The sequence below is a fragment of the Aspergillus bombycis genome (assembly GCF_001792695.1).
Source record: "Aspergillus bombycis strain NRRL26010 chromosome Unknown contig00162, whole genome shotgun sequence".
In the NCBI taxonomy this organism is placed as follows: Eukaryota; Fungi; Ascomycota; class Eurotiomycetes; order Eurotiales; family Aspergillaceae; genus Aspergillus; species Aspergillus bombycis.
This window is the reverse complement of record NW_019170164.1, coordinates 15,178-29,035: the sequence shown is the minus strand read 5'-3', so window position 1 is coordinate 29,035 and position 13,858 is coordinate 15,178. Positions and strand designations below refer to the sequence as shown.

Genomic DNA, 13,858 nt, shown 5'->3' with positions numbered 1-13,858 from the left:
CAAGAATCATATTTTCTTATTTCCCTCATTCAAGAGATGTGCGTGTCCTTTAAACATGGCGGACGACGGCATGTCCATTGTGCCCTACGGATCTTCTAACCTTGATGTCGTACTGTAAGATGACTTTGGTCCAAACTAGTAAACATGATTCTAACGGTCATTGTGTGGCAGACGCCATAATGACTCAGTCGTGGTTTTTGATCGTGACTCTCAGCAGCTCGTTCTCCGAAATGCTACCGAGAGCAATGCCGACATTGACTTAACTGACTGTCCCTATTGCCATCGTCCGCTACATGACAGCGGCGGGGGACAAGAAGGTCGCCATACAAGTCCAGGAGGGCAGCCCGAGTTTATCAACCCCAATTATTTCCGCATGCTTCATAGAAGTTTACCTAGCTCTGCAACTTCGTCAACTTCATCGTCCCCCAACCGACGCCTCGTCCAGCCAGCTCTTCCAGACGGCCCCACCAGTGAACCAAGTGGCGGAACCTCTGGATCCCAGGGTATATCATCCGGGGCATTCACACCCAATTACTTTAAGAAGTTCTTTGTTGAGGAGGGTATACTAGGCAAAGGTGGAAAAGGCGTTGTCTTGCTCGTGAAACATGTATTAGACGGCGTGTCGCTGGGGCACTACGCTTGCAAGCGTGTGCCCGTCGGGGATGACCACGAGTGGCTTGAGAAAGTCTTGGGAGAAGTTCAATTGCTGCAACATCTCACACATCAAAACCTCGTCTCCTACCGTCATGTATGGCTTGAAGATGCGAAGATCAGCACTTTTGGGCCAAGCGTACCCTGCGCCTTCATCCTGCAGCAATATTGCAATGCAGGCGACCTGCACAACTACATCTGTGGATCGGTACAAACATCTACAACCGCTCAGCAATTGAAAGAGCGCCTTAGGAGGAGGTCCAGAGGTGAGCCAGATCCTCATACCGATGCCAACGAACCTCGCAAACTCCACTTCGAAGAAATATATTCTTTTTTCAAAGATATCACATCCGGTCTACGTTATCTCCATGCCAACGGCTACATTCACCGTGATCTCAAACCTAACAACTGCTTACTGCACAAAACCAGTGATGGTATACGCGTATTGGTCAGCGACTTCGGTGAAGTTCAGGCTCAGAATTCGATCCGGCTGTCTACCGGGGCGACCGGGACTGTGTCGTACTGCGCACCTGAAGTATTGCGTCGTGAATCCCCCGGAGGACCGTTTGGCAACTTCACGTTCAAATCGGACATCTTCTCTTTGGGAATGATTCTCTACTTTCTATGTTTCGCACAGCTTCCTTACAGTAATGCCGACCTTATCCATGAAGAGAGGGAAGATCTTGATCGACTTCGGGAAGAGATCAGCCAGTGGGCGGGTTTTGATGATGCTCGGAGGATGAGACCTGAATTGCCTGAGCAACTGTATACCTTTCTGGAACGGCTATTATCTGTGAACCCTGATCGTCGACCATCTGCAGATGATGTTCTGAATGGTCTTCAGGCTGGGGCCAGTGTGAATGATAACATACGATCCAGAAGGACTGGCTCTTCTAGTTCTGACGGAAATCCCGGCTCTAGGATGCAATTTGCTGAAAACTCAACAACTGCTTCTTTCTCCCGACCACCTACATCTCCAAGAAAACCATTTTCACGAAGTCCGGTGGCTCTCCGACGCAACCCCCCCTACGAGTCCAGTGGGGGTGGACCGATGGCCTTTGTCGACGATCTGGGCCCTCATGATGAAAGGAGAATGTCGCTAGGCCCCGAAAGAGATATGATCGTTCGAGGGAGGTACTCAAACACCCCGTCTCTTCCACCGGTCCGGAATGAGCCCTCTGATGTTCGTGAAAATCGTGAACCTCTTCAACATTTACTCCCTCCACCATCGAGCGGCTCGTCCCTGGCCAGGTTTCTTCCATTATCATCAAGCACACTTCGTGACTTGCAGATTCCGCTACCTACAGTTCAACTGAGCTTTTTTCTTCTCAAGGTTGTTTCAGCGTTCCAGCCCTGCAGTCCTCTCGCGGTAAATCCTTGGATGTTTTACCCTTTGCTACTGCTAGCAGCATTAAACCTACGGACTCAAAGCACCGGCATGCAAACAATGTTTCTGATAATACACCTTGTTGCCGTTAGCCTTAGCATGCAGTTTGGCGTTATGTGCCTTTGGCAGACTCCACGATTGATGATGTTCTCAAAATAAAGACCGCTCTGGCTTTTGTACTACCAGAACTCGACATTCCCGGCTTATGTTATTTTCTCTCCATGCAGCGCAGTTTATCCATGAATGTACGCAATCACGAAGTTTGTTTTCTTTTGAGCGCATGGCATGTATACATAAAATAATGGAACAATATCTACAAACTATTCTACAGTGAAATTCCGCCCCCAGCGTCTGTTACGGAGTTGTGCATAATTGAAACTCGTTTGGTAAAGCATCTAAGACTCCAATAAAACATTAAGCATGGATATTTTTCTGACAACGGAGATGGCTCAAAAATTGTGGCCTACAAGTAGATACAGCTCAAGCCTTAATGAAAACACTTGTGAAATACCCATAAAATGAACAAGAAATCAACCGACTTAATGACTCTCCCAAAACTGCGCATCCATAGCAATCAGTCGATTAAACAACTGATTCCTTCCTCGCATACCAGTAAGATGATAAGATTGATAATGGGGCTCCATCCTTGAAATCACTAATCCATCAATGGAATGCTTGGTATCAGCTGTCAACTCAACAATCAGCTTCCCCTTCCAGCCCAGCCCCTCCGTCTTCTTCAGTTCCTTGATCTCGGTAATAGGAATCTGGAACAATACGGCACTCTTCTTCTGATTCTCCAGTTGCAAATCATCTAGTTTAGCAGATTGAGTAGTCGTGAAATAGAGGACGGGTTGCTCTTGTGATGAGTCGATGACAACTGTACCTCGCTTGCGTTCAAACTTCGCCTCGAATTTGAGAGGCCCCAGAGGGGCTGCCGTAGCCCAGCCTCGTCGGCTTAACAGGCCAATTAAGGTCTTCGTGTTAACCGATTCTGTGACCCTCATTGCGCGGTCAAATGCAATGTGACCTTTCATTGCTGTTGCGATTGTTCGGCCGATGAATCTGAGGATCTTGGACCATTTTTTCTTTCGAGCTTCCGCCTTTGAAAGCTCTGGCTTAGGGCTTTGAGTTTGGGATACGAGAGATGAAGAGGCGCCCTCGTCATTTGCGCCAGACATTATCTTACCAAAAGGTTTGCGACGAATAGGCCATAAGGGTTCATTGTTGTACGAGCTTGGTGGTGGAGGTAACGGTGTGGAGTTGATTTCACCTAGACGAAGGAGGGCCAGTGTGAGTTGGGCGTTTGTTGGTACGCCCTTTAGAAGGGTACTGGAATGTAGTTAGCATATATAGTGTTCCCCTACCATTAAGGAGATTTACTTCTGTAAGTTTAGATACTCTTTCCAATTTGCAACTTTGTCGTTCAGGAGGGCTATAATGCGTTGTAGGACAGGGTCACCAAAGATGGCCAGCCCGAAGAAAAAGCTACCAGACTTGATCATAAAATGGCTCGATGTGACGAGAGATATCAGCCCTATAGATATCAATGCCCCCACCAGTTGCAGACGAGGTGTAATGGCAAGGAATGGTGGTGTGGGGGATAGAATACTATAATGGCCTTGGTCAGGGACATTTCTTAGTTTGCGTACTGCGATAAGTACTAACTTGAAAAATTGCTCATATATATCTGTAATATCACCAAGTATACGCATCGTCTGGTTAGTGGCTTTTGATATCTTCTTCTTCATAGGTTTTTTAGTTTTATCTTCGGCTGGTGCATTCTCGGCTTGCACGTCTGCGGTGATTGCCCCGACCTCGACTGGTTCAGGCTCGGAGGACTCCTCAGCATCGTCGTCAATTACTGATTGGCCGTATTTGCCTCGAGCACTCTCCATGGCGATATTGGCGATATCGTTGACCAAGTTGGAGGCCTCCTGTTCCGCTGCTTCGCCTTTGTATGTTTCTGGGGCACTGGTGATGTTATCCCGCGTGACCTGCTCGCTGCCACCAGTATCTGAGCCTTTCCTTGCAGTGCTACTAGGAGGGAAAAGCAGTGATCGCGTCGACGGGGACAGGATCAACGCAACAAGAACACCGGTTGTCAAAGGAATAAGTAGATCCAAAAACCATGCAACGAAGTATGCCTTTGAACAAATTAGTTTGATACCAGTCCGTATGTTCGGTACAGAAACTCATAACTTACTATACAGAAAGTCGAGGTACGTCTAGGCTCTCTCCATGACCGCAGTCTAGTGGTGTGACTGAAGAAATTAACCAACCCTACAACCACAGAAGTATAGAACCGTTCAGTAGTTGCCCGCAGCTTTTCTGGTGGAAAGTGTTCCTCGTCTGCCCGGTTAAGATCCAACTCATCCTGGGGAGGGCCTTGTATGGCTTTAACATGGTGTATTTGCTACTCGAGGAGTCATTAGAATGATTGTATAACTCCTCTAGATCAGATAAACTCGACATACCTTGTTAAACCTCCGAATGAGCAACCATAGATCCTCATTAGACAGATCGGGCGTGAGTTGTTCATCTACTGTTTTGGAAGCCTGCTTCCACTCGACGTCTGACCGTTTTCTATTGTAGTTGATCTTTTGAACGGTATTGCTTTCCCCTGGCGCTAACAGGGCATGATCATGGGTATCCGTATCTTCGAACCCACCAGGTATTTCTTGTTCGTTGCTCATCGTATATCAAATCCTACTCCAGACGAGTCCAAAAATTGATTCTTGCAAGTAGTATAATCATAGACATTTGCAAGAGGCACCCACGGACGACAACTTGTCGTCCTCGCAGATCACATATCAGTATTCCCTCATCCTTCTAATTGGCCAATATCCAGCACCGCCTTATACCCGTGGCAGTATATCGATAGCTTCTATCATCTTTAGACTCATGTATTTACCGTTGTAAGTACTATCCCATGAAGCTATAGAAACAGAAGAAGCTTCACTCAAGACTGCAGAGCATCTATTCCACTCACCTGGAATCAAACAAAGCCATATCCTGGGGCTAATCTTACACGTGACTGCGCGACAAGCTCCTTCGCTCGGCCGTAGAAATTCTAGAAGCCGCGGCGCTGCGCATGGTCAACGGCGATCCCGAAACATCATCTTTCAGTCGCTATTTGCATTCGCCATCATGGACGATATCGTCATGAACGGTTCGTCGGAGGTGCTTCCTCCACAACCACCTCCGGAACCTATCGAGCGACCTCCTACTCCCCCTCCGCCTCCCCCAGAAGATTCCGCCGCCCCTCCTCCGCCGCCAGATGCCGCCGCGCCTCCACCACCGCCCGAAGACCTTCCTCCTGCACCTCCGCCACTTGAACCAAAGAAGAAGAAGGTGGGGTGGGGCGCGAAGAAGCCAGCAGCTACACCGCTGAGCGTAGAGGAACTGGTTCGCAAAAAGAGGGAAGCTGATGCGGCAGCTGCTAGGGTATGTGTTTTTCTTATCTCTTGTTTTCTAAGACCTTGTGATATGATGTCAATTCGGACTGGTTTGCTCTGAGAGCTGCTTGTAAATGTACATGGCTAATAGGGAATTTTCTATACAGCCGAAATTCTTGTCGAAAGCCGAGAGAGAACGACTCGCCTTGGAAAAACGAGCAAAGGAAGTCGAAGCAGAGCGAAAGCTAAAGGCATCCAACGGTGTCGACAGGAGTGCGACTCAGTCGCCTTCAGTCAGCTCTGAAGTCAATAACGGCGATGGAAGGTCTATACCCACCGGCCCCCGGGCCATGAGAGGCTCAGACGCTCCTACCGCACCAGCTGCTATGCGCAATTCTCACTCCCATAATAAAAACCGCGACCTATCGCCGCCTCCACCGCCAAAGTCAATGCCTTCCGGTCTTACAGGTTCGAAAGGCGACAAGCGACCAGTGGACGACGATGAAGTAGCTGCTCAGGTGGCATTGGTTAAGCAGAGGTACATGGGCGCAGACCAGACGTCGACTTTCTCAGCAAAGAAGAAGCGGAAGAGGACAACAGACCGGAAGTTCAATTTCGAGTGGAACGCAGAAGAAGACACAAGTGGAGACTATAACCCCCTGTATCAACATCGACATGAGGCGAACTTCTTTGGACGTGGTCGACTGGCAGGTTTCGGAGACGATGTCGCCGACAACGTGGCGAAGAAGTACGCAAGAGCCTTGGAGGACCGTGACCACGAAGCGGGAGGTATTCGGGCCCGAGAGATCCTGGAAATGGAGCGCCGGCGGAGAGAAGAGAGCACCCGCAACCAGCTTGACAAACACTGGAGCGAGAAGAAACTGGAACACATGCGCGAGCGCGACTGGCGTATCTTCAAGGAAGATTTCAACATCAGTACCAAGGGTGGGAGTGTACCGAACCCCATGCGGTCGTGGGATGAGTCCGGTCTTCCCAAACGTCTCATGGAGCTTGTCAACAAAGTTGGCTACAAGGAACCTACGCCCATTCAACGTGCTGCTATCCCTATTGCCATGCAGTCTCGCGATCTTATCGGTGTCGCCGTCACCGGTTCCGGTAAGACCGCAGCCTTCCTACTCCCTCTGCTAGTCTACATTGCCGAACTGCCTCGCATCGATGAGTTCGAATGGAGAAAGAACGACGGTCCCTACGCCATCGTCCTCGCCCCGACCCGTGAATTGGCCCAGCAAATCGAGATCGAAGCAAAAAAATTCACAGAACCCCTTGGCTTCAACGTCGTCAGTATAGTCGGAGGTCACTCCTTCGAAGAGCAAGCCTACAGTCTCCGCAACGGCGCAGAAATCATCATCGCCACCCCAGGTCGTCTAGTCGACTGCATCGAACGCCGCATGCTAGTCCTCAGCCAATGCTGCTACGTAATCATGGACGAAGCAGACCGCATGATCGACCTGGGCTTCGAAGAACCCGTCAACAAGATCCTCGATGCCCTCCCAGTCTCCAACGAAAAGCCCGACACCGAGGAAGCCGAAAACTCAATGGCCATGAGCCAACACATCGGCACCAAAGACCGCTACCGCCAAACAATGATGTACACAGCCACAATGCCCACAGCGGTCGAACGCATCGCCCGCAAATACCTCCGTCGCCCGGCCATTGTCACAATCGGTAGCGCTGGCGAAGCCGTCGACACCATCGAGCAGCGCGTCGAGTTCATCGCAGGCGAAGACAAGCGCAAGAAGCGTCTGGGCGATATTCTCTCGTCCGGCGAATTCCGGCCGCCAATCATCGTCTTTGTCAACATCAAGCGGAACTGCGATGCTATTGCCCGCGAAATCAAACAATGGGGTTTCTCCTCTGTTACTTTGCACGGTAGTAAGACCCAGGAACAGCGTGAAGCCGCTCTGGCGTCTGTGCGGAACGGCCAAACGGATGTTCTGGTCGCCACCGATTTGGCTGGTAGAGGTATCGATGTTCCCGACGTCAGTCTGGTTATCAACTTTAACATGGCGACTACTATTGAGAGTTACACCCATCGTATCGGTCGTACCGGTCGTGCGGGTAAGAGTGGTGTGGCTATCACATTCTTGGGTAATGAGGATACGGATGTTATGTACGTTTTCCCTATTCTTACTCTCATCTTGATGGTGGCTCTGGATGGTTATACTAATGGCTTTATAGGTACGATCTCAAGCAGATGCTTATCAAATCACCCATTTCTCGACTACCAGAGGAGCTGCGCAAGCATGAAGCCGCACAATCGAAGCCCACGCGCGGGTTTGCGAAGAAGAATGATGATAGCTCTGCGTTCGGGTCAAAGGGGGGATGGTGATGGTCTAATGCCGGGTGTTAATGTCCATATGATATCAAAATATAAAGGAAGGTTTTTCATTCCTCTCGTATTATATAATCACTGCATAGAGATCGAACAGGGCTTAAATATCACATTAAATTCCCCTATTATGTATACTCAACTTTACATGTACTCGTTAGAGAGCTGAATGGTATTTTCTAGTATACATCGGAATTTGGTCCGGATCTTAAATGATTAACCCGGCTAGGCCTGACGCAAGGGTTTGTGACAGGGCCATTGGTCCCTAATGTGACCATCATGCTATACTCATAATTGTATATTTGGGATAGTATGCTATACCTCACAGCTTGCCATCGCGGAGATAGCCATTCGACTTGAGCCAAGATTCCACGTCAGCGCGGTCACGGTTGATCCAGTTGATCTTAGCCCGAATGGCATCAAGACTCTGCTCAACGGCACGATCAAAGCCCTAAAGAGGTATTAGTCACTGATAACAGGCTTCTTGTACAAATCGAACTTACCTTAGTATCCTTGTCCTTGAAGAAGTCCTCCACCTCCTTCAACTGCGCCTCAGTGCAGAAGCTGGAAGTAGTGAGCTGAACAACAGTACCCAGCATACCAAGTCCTGGAGGCAAGCGCTTGTAGAGTGCATCCCAGTTGTTCTTCATCCAGGCCCAGCGAGCCTCAATACCCGCTGTGTGGTTGCGCAGACCGCCAAGAGGCATGTAGATATCCTGGTTCTTAACTTCATCACTGAGGGCAAGACCCAGAGTACGTTGGATGAGGGCCGGATCTTCAGCAGAGCCGAGGCAGCGAAGAGCAGTGGTCTTCTCATCAGAAGTAGGAGCATTGCGGAACCGGTCGTACACGACATCGTACTCCTTCTCGCCACCGTTCTTCAGAACGATGCTGAAGACGCTGCCGCGGATGTTCGGATGGATGGCGCTAGTTTCGCCCGCAGCAAAGCGTTGGAACATGTCCTGGGCGGCCTTGACAACAACTGGATCCTCAGCAGAGCCGGCACTGCTGAACAAGAGCGCCTTGAACTGTTGCAAGATGTGACCATCCTTCTCCGAGAATTCCCAGCCGATCTCGTGAGTCTTGGAGCTGACCAAAGCGCGCTGGAACGTCTTCAGTGCGTCCTTAGCTTGGCTATCCTCGAAGAACCATGCAGCCCGGAGGGTGCCAATGCGGGCCACGATCTCATTCCACACAATAAACTCAGATTCGTTGTCAAAGCCCTTAAGAAGCGAGAGCAAACCAGAAGTGCTTTGATAACCAGACGAAGCGAGGGCACCAGCATCTGCAATCATACCGGCGCGGTCTTCGACGGTCAGCAGGCCCTGCTTGGCCGCCTCACCAAGCTTAGTGAGCCGTTCAGGAGTATAGGAGGTACGATAGATAGCAGAATGGTCAGCGTTCAGCTTGTAGAAATCAAGGTCCGGTACCTTAAACTGGCCCTCACGCCCAGTCAACATGGTATTCTCATCAAGACCTTGCTTGGTACGCAAGCCCAACATGACAGGGTAAAGAGTAGTGTCCTCTTCTGGGCGGACATCACCAGTACGCAAGAAGCGGTTCTGAGTCAATTTGATCGACGAGCTGGCAGCATCCTCGGCCACAGTGACCACAGGGAATCCGACATTCTTGGTCCAGATGTCCATGACCTGCTCGACAGGCTTTCCACTTGCGTCAGCGAGAGCGGCCCACAGATCACCAGTCTGGGTGTTTCCATAAGCGTGCTTCTTGATGTAGTTACGGACACCCTGGATGAAAACGTCCTCTCCCAGGTACTTAGAGATCATACGCAGGACAGAGGAGCCCTTCATGTAAGAAATGGCATCGAAGATCTGGTTGATCTCATCGGCACGCTTGACAGGCACCTCAATAGGGTGGCTACTACGCAGTGAGTCGAGGGACAGTGCGCCCTGCAAGCTGTCAATGACGTATGTCTGCCAGACCTTCCACTCTGGGAAGAAGCTGTTGCAAGAGTACCACGACATCCAGGTTGCAAAGCCTTCGTTGAGCCAAAGACCATCCCAGAAATCCATGGTGACAAGGTTTCCGAACCATTGGTGAGCCAGTTCGTGCTGAACAACCTCGGCGATACGCTCCTTGCGCGAAGCACCGCTGTTCTTCTCGTCCAAGAGCACATCGACGATACGATAAGTGATCAGACCCCAGTTCTCCATGGCACCTGCACTGAAGTCCGGCACGGCGACCATGTCCATCTTAGGGAGTGGGAAAGTGCTATCAAAAGCCTTCTCATAGAACGCCAGTGTCTTAGCAGCCAAATCCAGCGAGAAGCGACCATGCTCAATATCCTGATCCGGAGTAGCATACACACGGATGGGGACACGGAAGTCCTTCGTCTCGATGTAGTTCAGATGGCCGACAATGAAAGCCACCAGGTAAGTGGACATGAGCGGGGAAGTGTTGAACTTAACGAGTTTCTTGCCGCCCTCGACATCAGTCTCGGATGCCACGTCCATGTTGCTCAGGCAAGTCATGCTCTTGTCAGCGATCAAGGTCACAGTGAACTTGGCCTTGAGGGCAGGCTCGTCGAAGCAGGGGAACGCTCTGCGGGCATCCGTGGGCTCCATCTGAGTCGAAGCAATATACTTGGTCTCGCCATTTGCCGTCTTGTAGGATGACCGGTAGAAACCGGCCATATTGTCATTGAGGATGCCGGTGAAGGTAAGCTTCAGCTGGGCGGAGGATCCGGCGGGGATCGTCTCGGCGAACTTGACGGTAGCTACCTGGGTATCCTTGTTGACGGAGATCTCCGGGCTAGAGGTGACGACTGAGCCCTGAGCGGAGACAATGGCATTGTGGATTTCGATCTCGTTGGAGTTAAGGGAAATGGAAGTGGTGTCTTCGGTGACCTGGAGGCTACGCTAACCATGAGTTTCGATGATGGACAGATGGGTATCAAATGGATACCTACTCGATCACAACAGTACCCTCATATTTGAAGGCCTCGAAGTTCGGCTCCAAAGTCAGGTCATAATGGACCGGCTTGACATTGGTGGGCAGGACCTCACGTCCATGGGTGATGTTCGTCGAGCCCGAAGGCACGTCAGCACGACGACACATCCTGCGATAGGAGCAGTAACGCTTGGAGAGTTGAGAAAGGGGAGAACGGCGGGAGGATAGGCGGGTTGCGGAGGGGGATGAAGCGGAGGAGGGAGAAGAAGTAGCAGTCGTAGAGGAAGAGGGGACAGATAAGGAACGAGAGAAGAGGAGGGGACTTCTGGAGGGGAAGGAAAGCGGTGGCTTCTTCGCTGAGTTTAGTACCAGCGGCGGTAACCGCGTAGAAGAGAAGCGACGCATGGACCCCGCTGAATGGAAGGGCAAGGATAACAGAAAGGTGGAAAGGCGGAAGAGGGGCAGTTCCCAATGGGCTAATCAGACGGAACAAGCGCCAGAACAATACCACCTAAAACAACCCAGGCTATGGAGCAGACAATGAATGCGAAGTGTTGATTTGATTGATTCCACATCATCAGGAAAATCACGGCGGTTGACCCCTTGCGGCAGGCGGTGAGACTCGCCTCCCGTTCCTCCTCGGCCAATCGGTTGCCCGTCCCCGGCCAGCTGGTTGCCCAATCTAGCGGCGGGAATATAGTTGTTCCGTGGAATTTTCTGCTTATATTCTTTCGTCCGCTGGCTCGTCTACTTGACCATCATACATATACATTCTTTCAGCAAGTAGTACTCACATACAGCTGATGCCATGTTTTCCTCCCCACAGGCAGACCGTTGTCGAGCTGTCCTCTCGAGGGCAGTACTTGCAAGACCGTACACCAGCCAGTTTGAGGGGCCCATGACTGCAATCTCTTTGCATCTTTTGTGCATGGGCATTCCATAGATGACTGGGACACATCACTTTATTCATAATTTTTTTTTTTCAAAAAAAAAAAAATAGTCTATTAATCAAAATAATCAAAACTTTTCATATCTATAAAATATATAAAGATAGGTCTATACTACAATTAAGAATCGAAGTGGTATCCGTAACATGTTGAACCGGGGTATAACTTTGTTGACCAAACCAAATGTGCAAAATCAAAAAAAAAAAATTCCCCAGAAATTCCCAACTCCAAACAAATGCTTCGCTGTAAACATTATGATTACGCTTGATAATAATGATGTTGAATCTTGAACTCATGAATCATGTCCAGGTCGCCCTAGACAATCTTAGAAATGCTGTTGCTGCTCCTGTTGCCACTGCTGCTGGCGCTGTTCTGCTTCCGCCAACGGCAGACGCGAGATGACACTCCGAGACCAGCCGTCAGCATCCACCACAGTTTCCTTGACCATCACGTAGTTGCCCCAGCGTGGGAGCAACACGGCCCACACAAGGTAATAAATGCCACCGGCGGCGAAGATACCAAGGGCCACCACGCAGTGCAGGTAGTATGGCAGTTCCTCGTAGACGCTCTGTCCGGCACTGGGGGGCACGTACGGCGCCACCACCAGATACATGTTGGACAGGCAGAAGAAGATGGTCACAGGAAGTGTCGCGCGGATACCGGGGTTCCAGTCGGGGAACTTCGTCTTGTGGGTGAAGTAGACATAAATGAGGCCACCAGATACAAAGACGTTGATAATGGCGAGCGGGTACGAAATAAGGTTGACCAAGAAGTTATAAGCGTCTCCTGGAGGGGGAGCTAACAGGATGATGATCGACACGATGTAGTGCTCAAACAGACCAGCGGCCGGCGCGTTGAATGGCTTGTTGCTAGCGAAAAACTTCGAGAGAGGCAGGACACCTTCACGTCCCAGCTCTTGGACGATTCGACCTTGCGAGAAAATCACCGACAAGACATTGCCAAATGCCGATAAGGCGACGAAGACCGACATGACTTTCTCGGCCCGCGGGCCAAACATGTTACCGAAAAAGACGGCGGCGACAGTCTGGCCGGAATTAAGAAATTGTTCTCGGGGCACGGCGGCGAAATAGGCGATGTTGCAGAGCATGTAAAGAATTCCAACCGACCCAATGGCGATAGGCGCAGCGATCTTCAAGGTACGTGTGGGGTTCTTGGTCTCACTCAAAGCCTGTGACTAGTTAGAAAATGGAGTTGCGCGATACTCATCGACATTACTTACATAGTTGGCATTCGAGTAGCCGATGAATGACCAAATGACGTTATAGAGCGACATGACGATTCCATAACCGCTATCCGTGGTGCCCTCAAACGCGTTCCGGAAGTTGTGAACAGGCGTATCGATCTTCACATGACCTCCGAGGGCAACAAAGCCACAAATGACAACGAACACGATGATAACAAGCTTGACCACACCCAGGAAGTTTTGGAGATGAAGACCCCACTTCAAGGCGAATGCGTGTATGAGGAAGGCAGCAGAGATACAGGCCAACCCAATGCCACGTTGGTTCCAACGGTCAACCTCAACATCAGCGGCATTGAGGATGTACTCGCCGAACACCACACTGTTGCTGGCAGCCCAGCCAAGTAGCATGACATAAGAAGCATACATGCATGTTATAAGGAATTTCGGCTTCTTGAAGACATATTCAAGATAGTTCTTTTCGCCACCGTTCCTGGGTATAGTTAGTCCGACTGATCTCATTGAGAGATACATATATAGGGTGGCGGTAAACGTACTTTGGAATAGCAGTACCCCATTCCAGGTACACAGCGGTACCGGCCATGGCAATGATGGTGCCAATCACCCACATGAAGAGGGCAAGTCCAACACTACCGGACAACGACAAGATGGTACTTGGCGTAGCAAAGATACCAGTTCCAATGACTCTGTTGAAGATCAGGAACGAGGCGCTAACCACGCCAATTTGACGGCGGTCTTCTGGTGTTGCATCGAAGACATTACCCTCATCTGCACGGCATAGTTAGATCACGACTTCAAATACATCAAGATATTCAGAATGCATACATAGCTGAGAGACACCATCGGTCCTCCGGGGCCCTTCTTCCAGGGCCTTTGTGTCCGGCATGACTCCTTTCGCGGATTTCGAAGCTGTATCGCCCATGGTAAAGCGGAAAATTTAGTCTAAAGCTCAAGAATGTTCTCCACCGAAGCTCTAGAAGCTATGGAGAAGAAAGC

At 50.2% G+C, this 13,858-nt stretch overlaps 5 protein-coding genes across 5 annotated transcripts; 2 read left to right on the top strand and 3 right to left on the bottom strand.

The window, feature by feature from the left end:
- Positions 1 to 55: 55 nt before the first annotated feature.
- Positions 56 to 2,197, top strand: ABOM_011420 (protein kinase IKS1; the record flags this gene model as incomplete). The annotated part of the gene is made up of 2 exons (XM_022538548.1): positions 56 to 114; positions 172 to 2,197. The coding sequence occupies 2 exons, from the start codon at positions 56 to 58 to the stop codon at positions 2,195 to 2,197; spliced, it is 2,085 nt and encodes a 694-aa protein (XP_022383763.1).
- Positions 2,198 to 2,577: 380 nt separating this feature from the next.
- On the bottom strand, positions 2,578 to 4,731 carry ABOM_011419 (uncharacterized protein; the record flags this gene model as incomplete). The annotated part of the gene is made up of 4 exons (XM_022538547.1): positions 2,578 to 3,367; positions 3,419 to 4,182; positions 4,242 to 4,451; positions 4,513 to 4,731. 4 exons carry the CDS (start codon positions 4,729 to 4,731, stop codon positions 2,578 to 2,580), a joined length of 1,983 nt encoding a protein of 660 aa, XP_022383773.1.
- A 454-nt stretch (positions 4,732 to 5,185) lies between these two features.
- On the top strand, positions 5,186 to 7,783 carry prp28 (mRNA splicing protein PRP28; the record flags this gene model as incomplete). The annotated part of the gene is made up of 3 exons (XM_022538546.1): positions 5,186 to 5,482; positions 5,601 to 7,564; positions 7,633 to 7,783. 3 exons carry the CDS (start codon positions 5,186 to 5,188, stop codon positions 7,781 to 7,783), a joined length of 2,412 nt encoding a protein of 803 aa, XP_022383772.1.
- Positions 7,784 to 8,105: 322 nt separating this feature from the next.
- ABOM_011417 (M1 family metallopeptidase) lies at positions 8,106 to 11,098 on the bottom strand (the record flags this gene model as incomplete). Its single annotated transcript, XM_022538545.1, has 3 exons — positions 8,106 to 8,234; positions 8,287 to 10,657; positions 10,713 to 11,098. 3 exons carry the CDS (start codon positions 11,096 to 11,098, stop codon positions 8,106 to 8,108), a joined length of 2,886 nt encoding a protein of 961 aa, XP_022383777.1.
- Positions 11,099 to 11,965: 867 nt separating this feature from the next.
- ABOM_011416 (high affinity methionine permease) lies at positions 11,966 to 13,784 on the bottom strand (the record flags this gene model as incomplete). The annotated part of the gene is made up of 4 exons (XM_022538544.1): positions 11,966 to 12,829; positions 12,881 to 13,334; positions 13,399 to 13,630; positions 13,688 to 13,784. The coding sequence occupies 4 exons, from the start codon at positions 13,782 to 13,784 to the stop codon at positions 11,966 to 11,968; spliced, it is 1,647 nt and encodes a 548-aa protein (XP_022383776.1).
- Between the last annotated feature and the right edge of the window lie 74 nt (positions 13,785 to 13,858).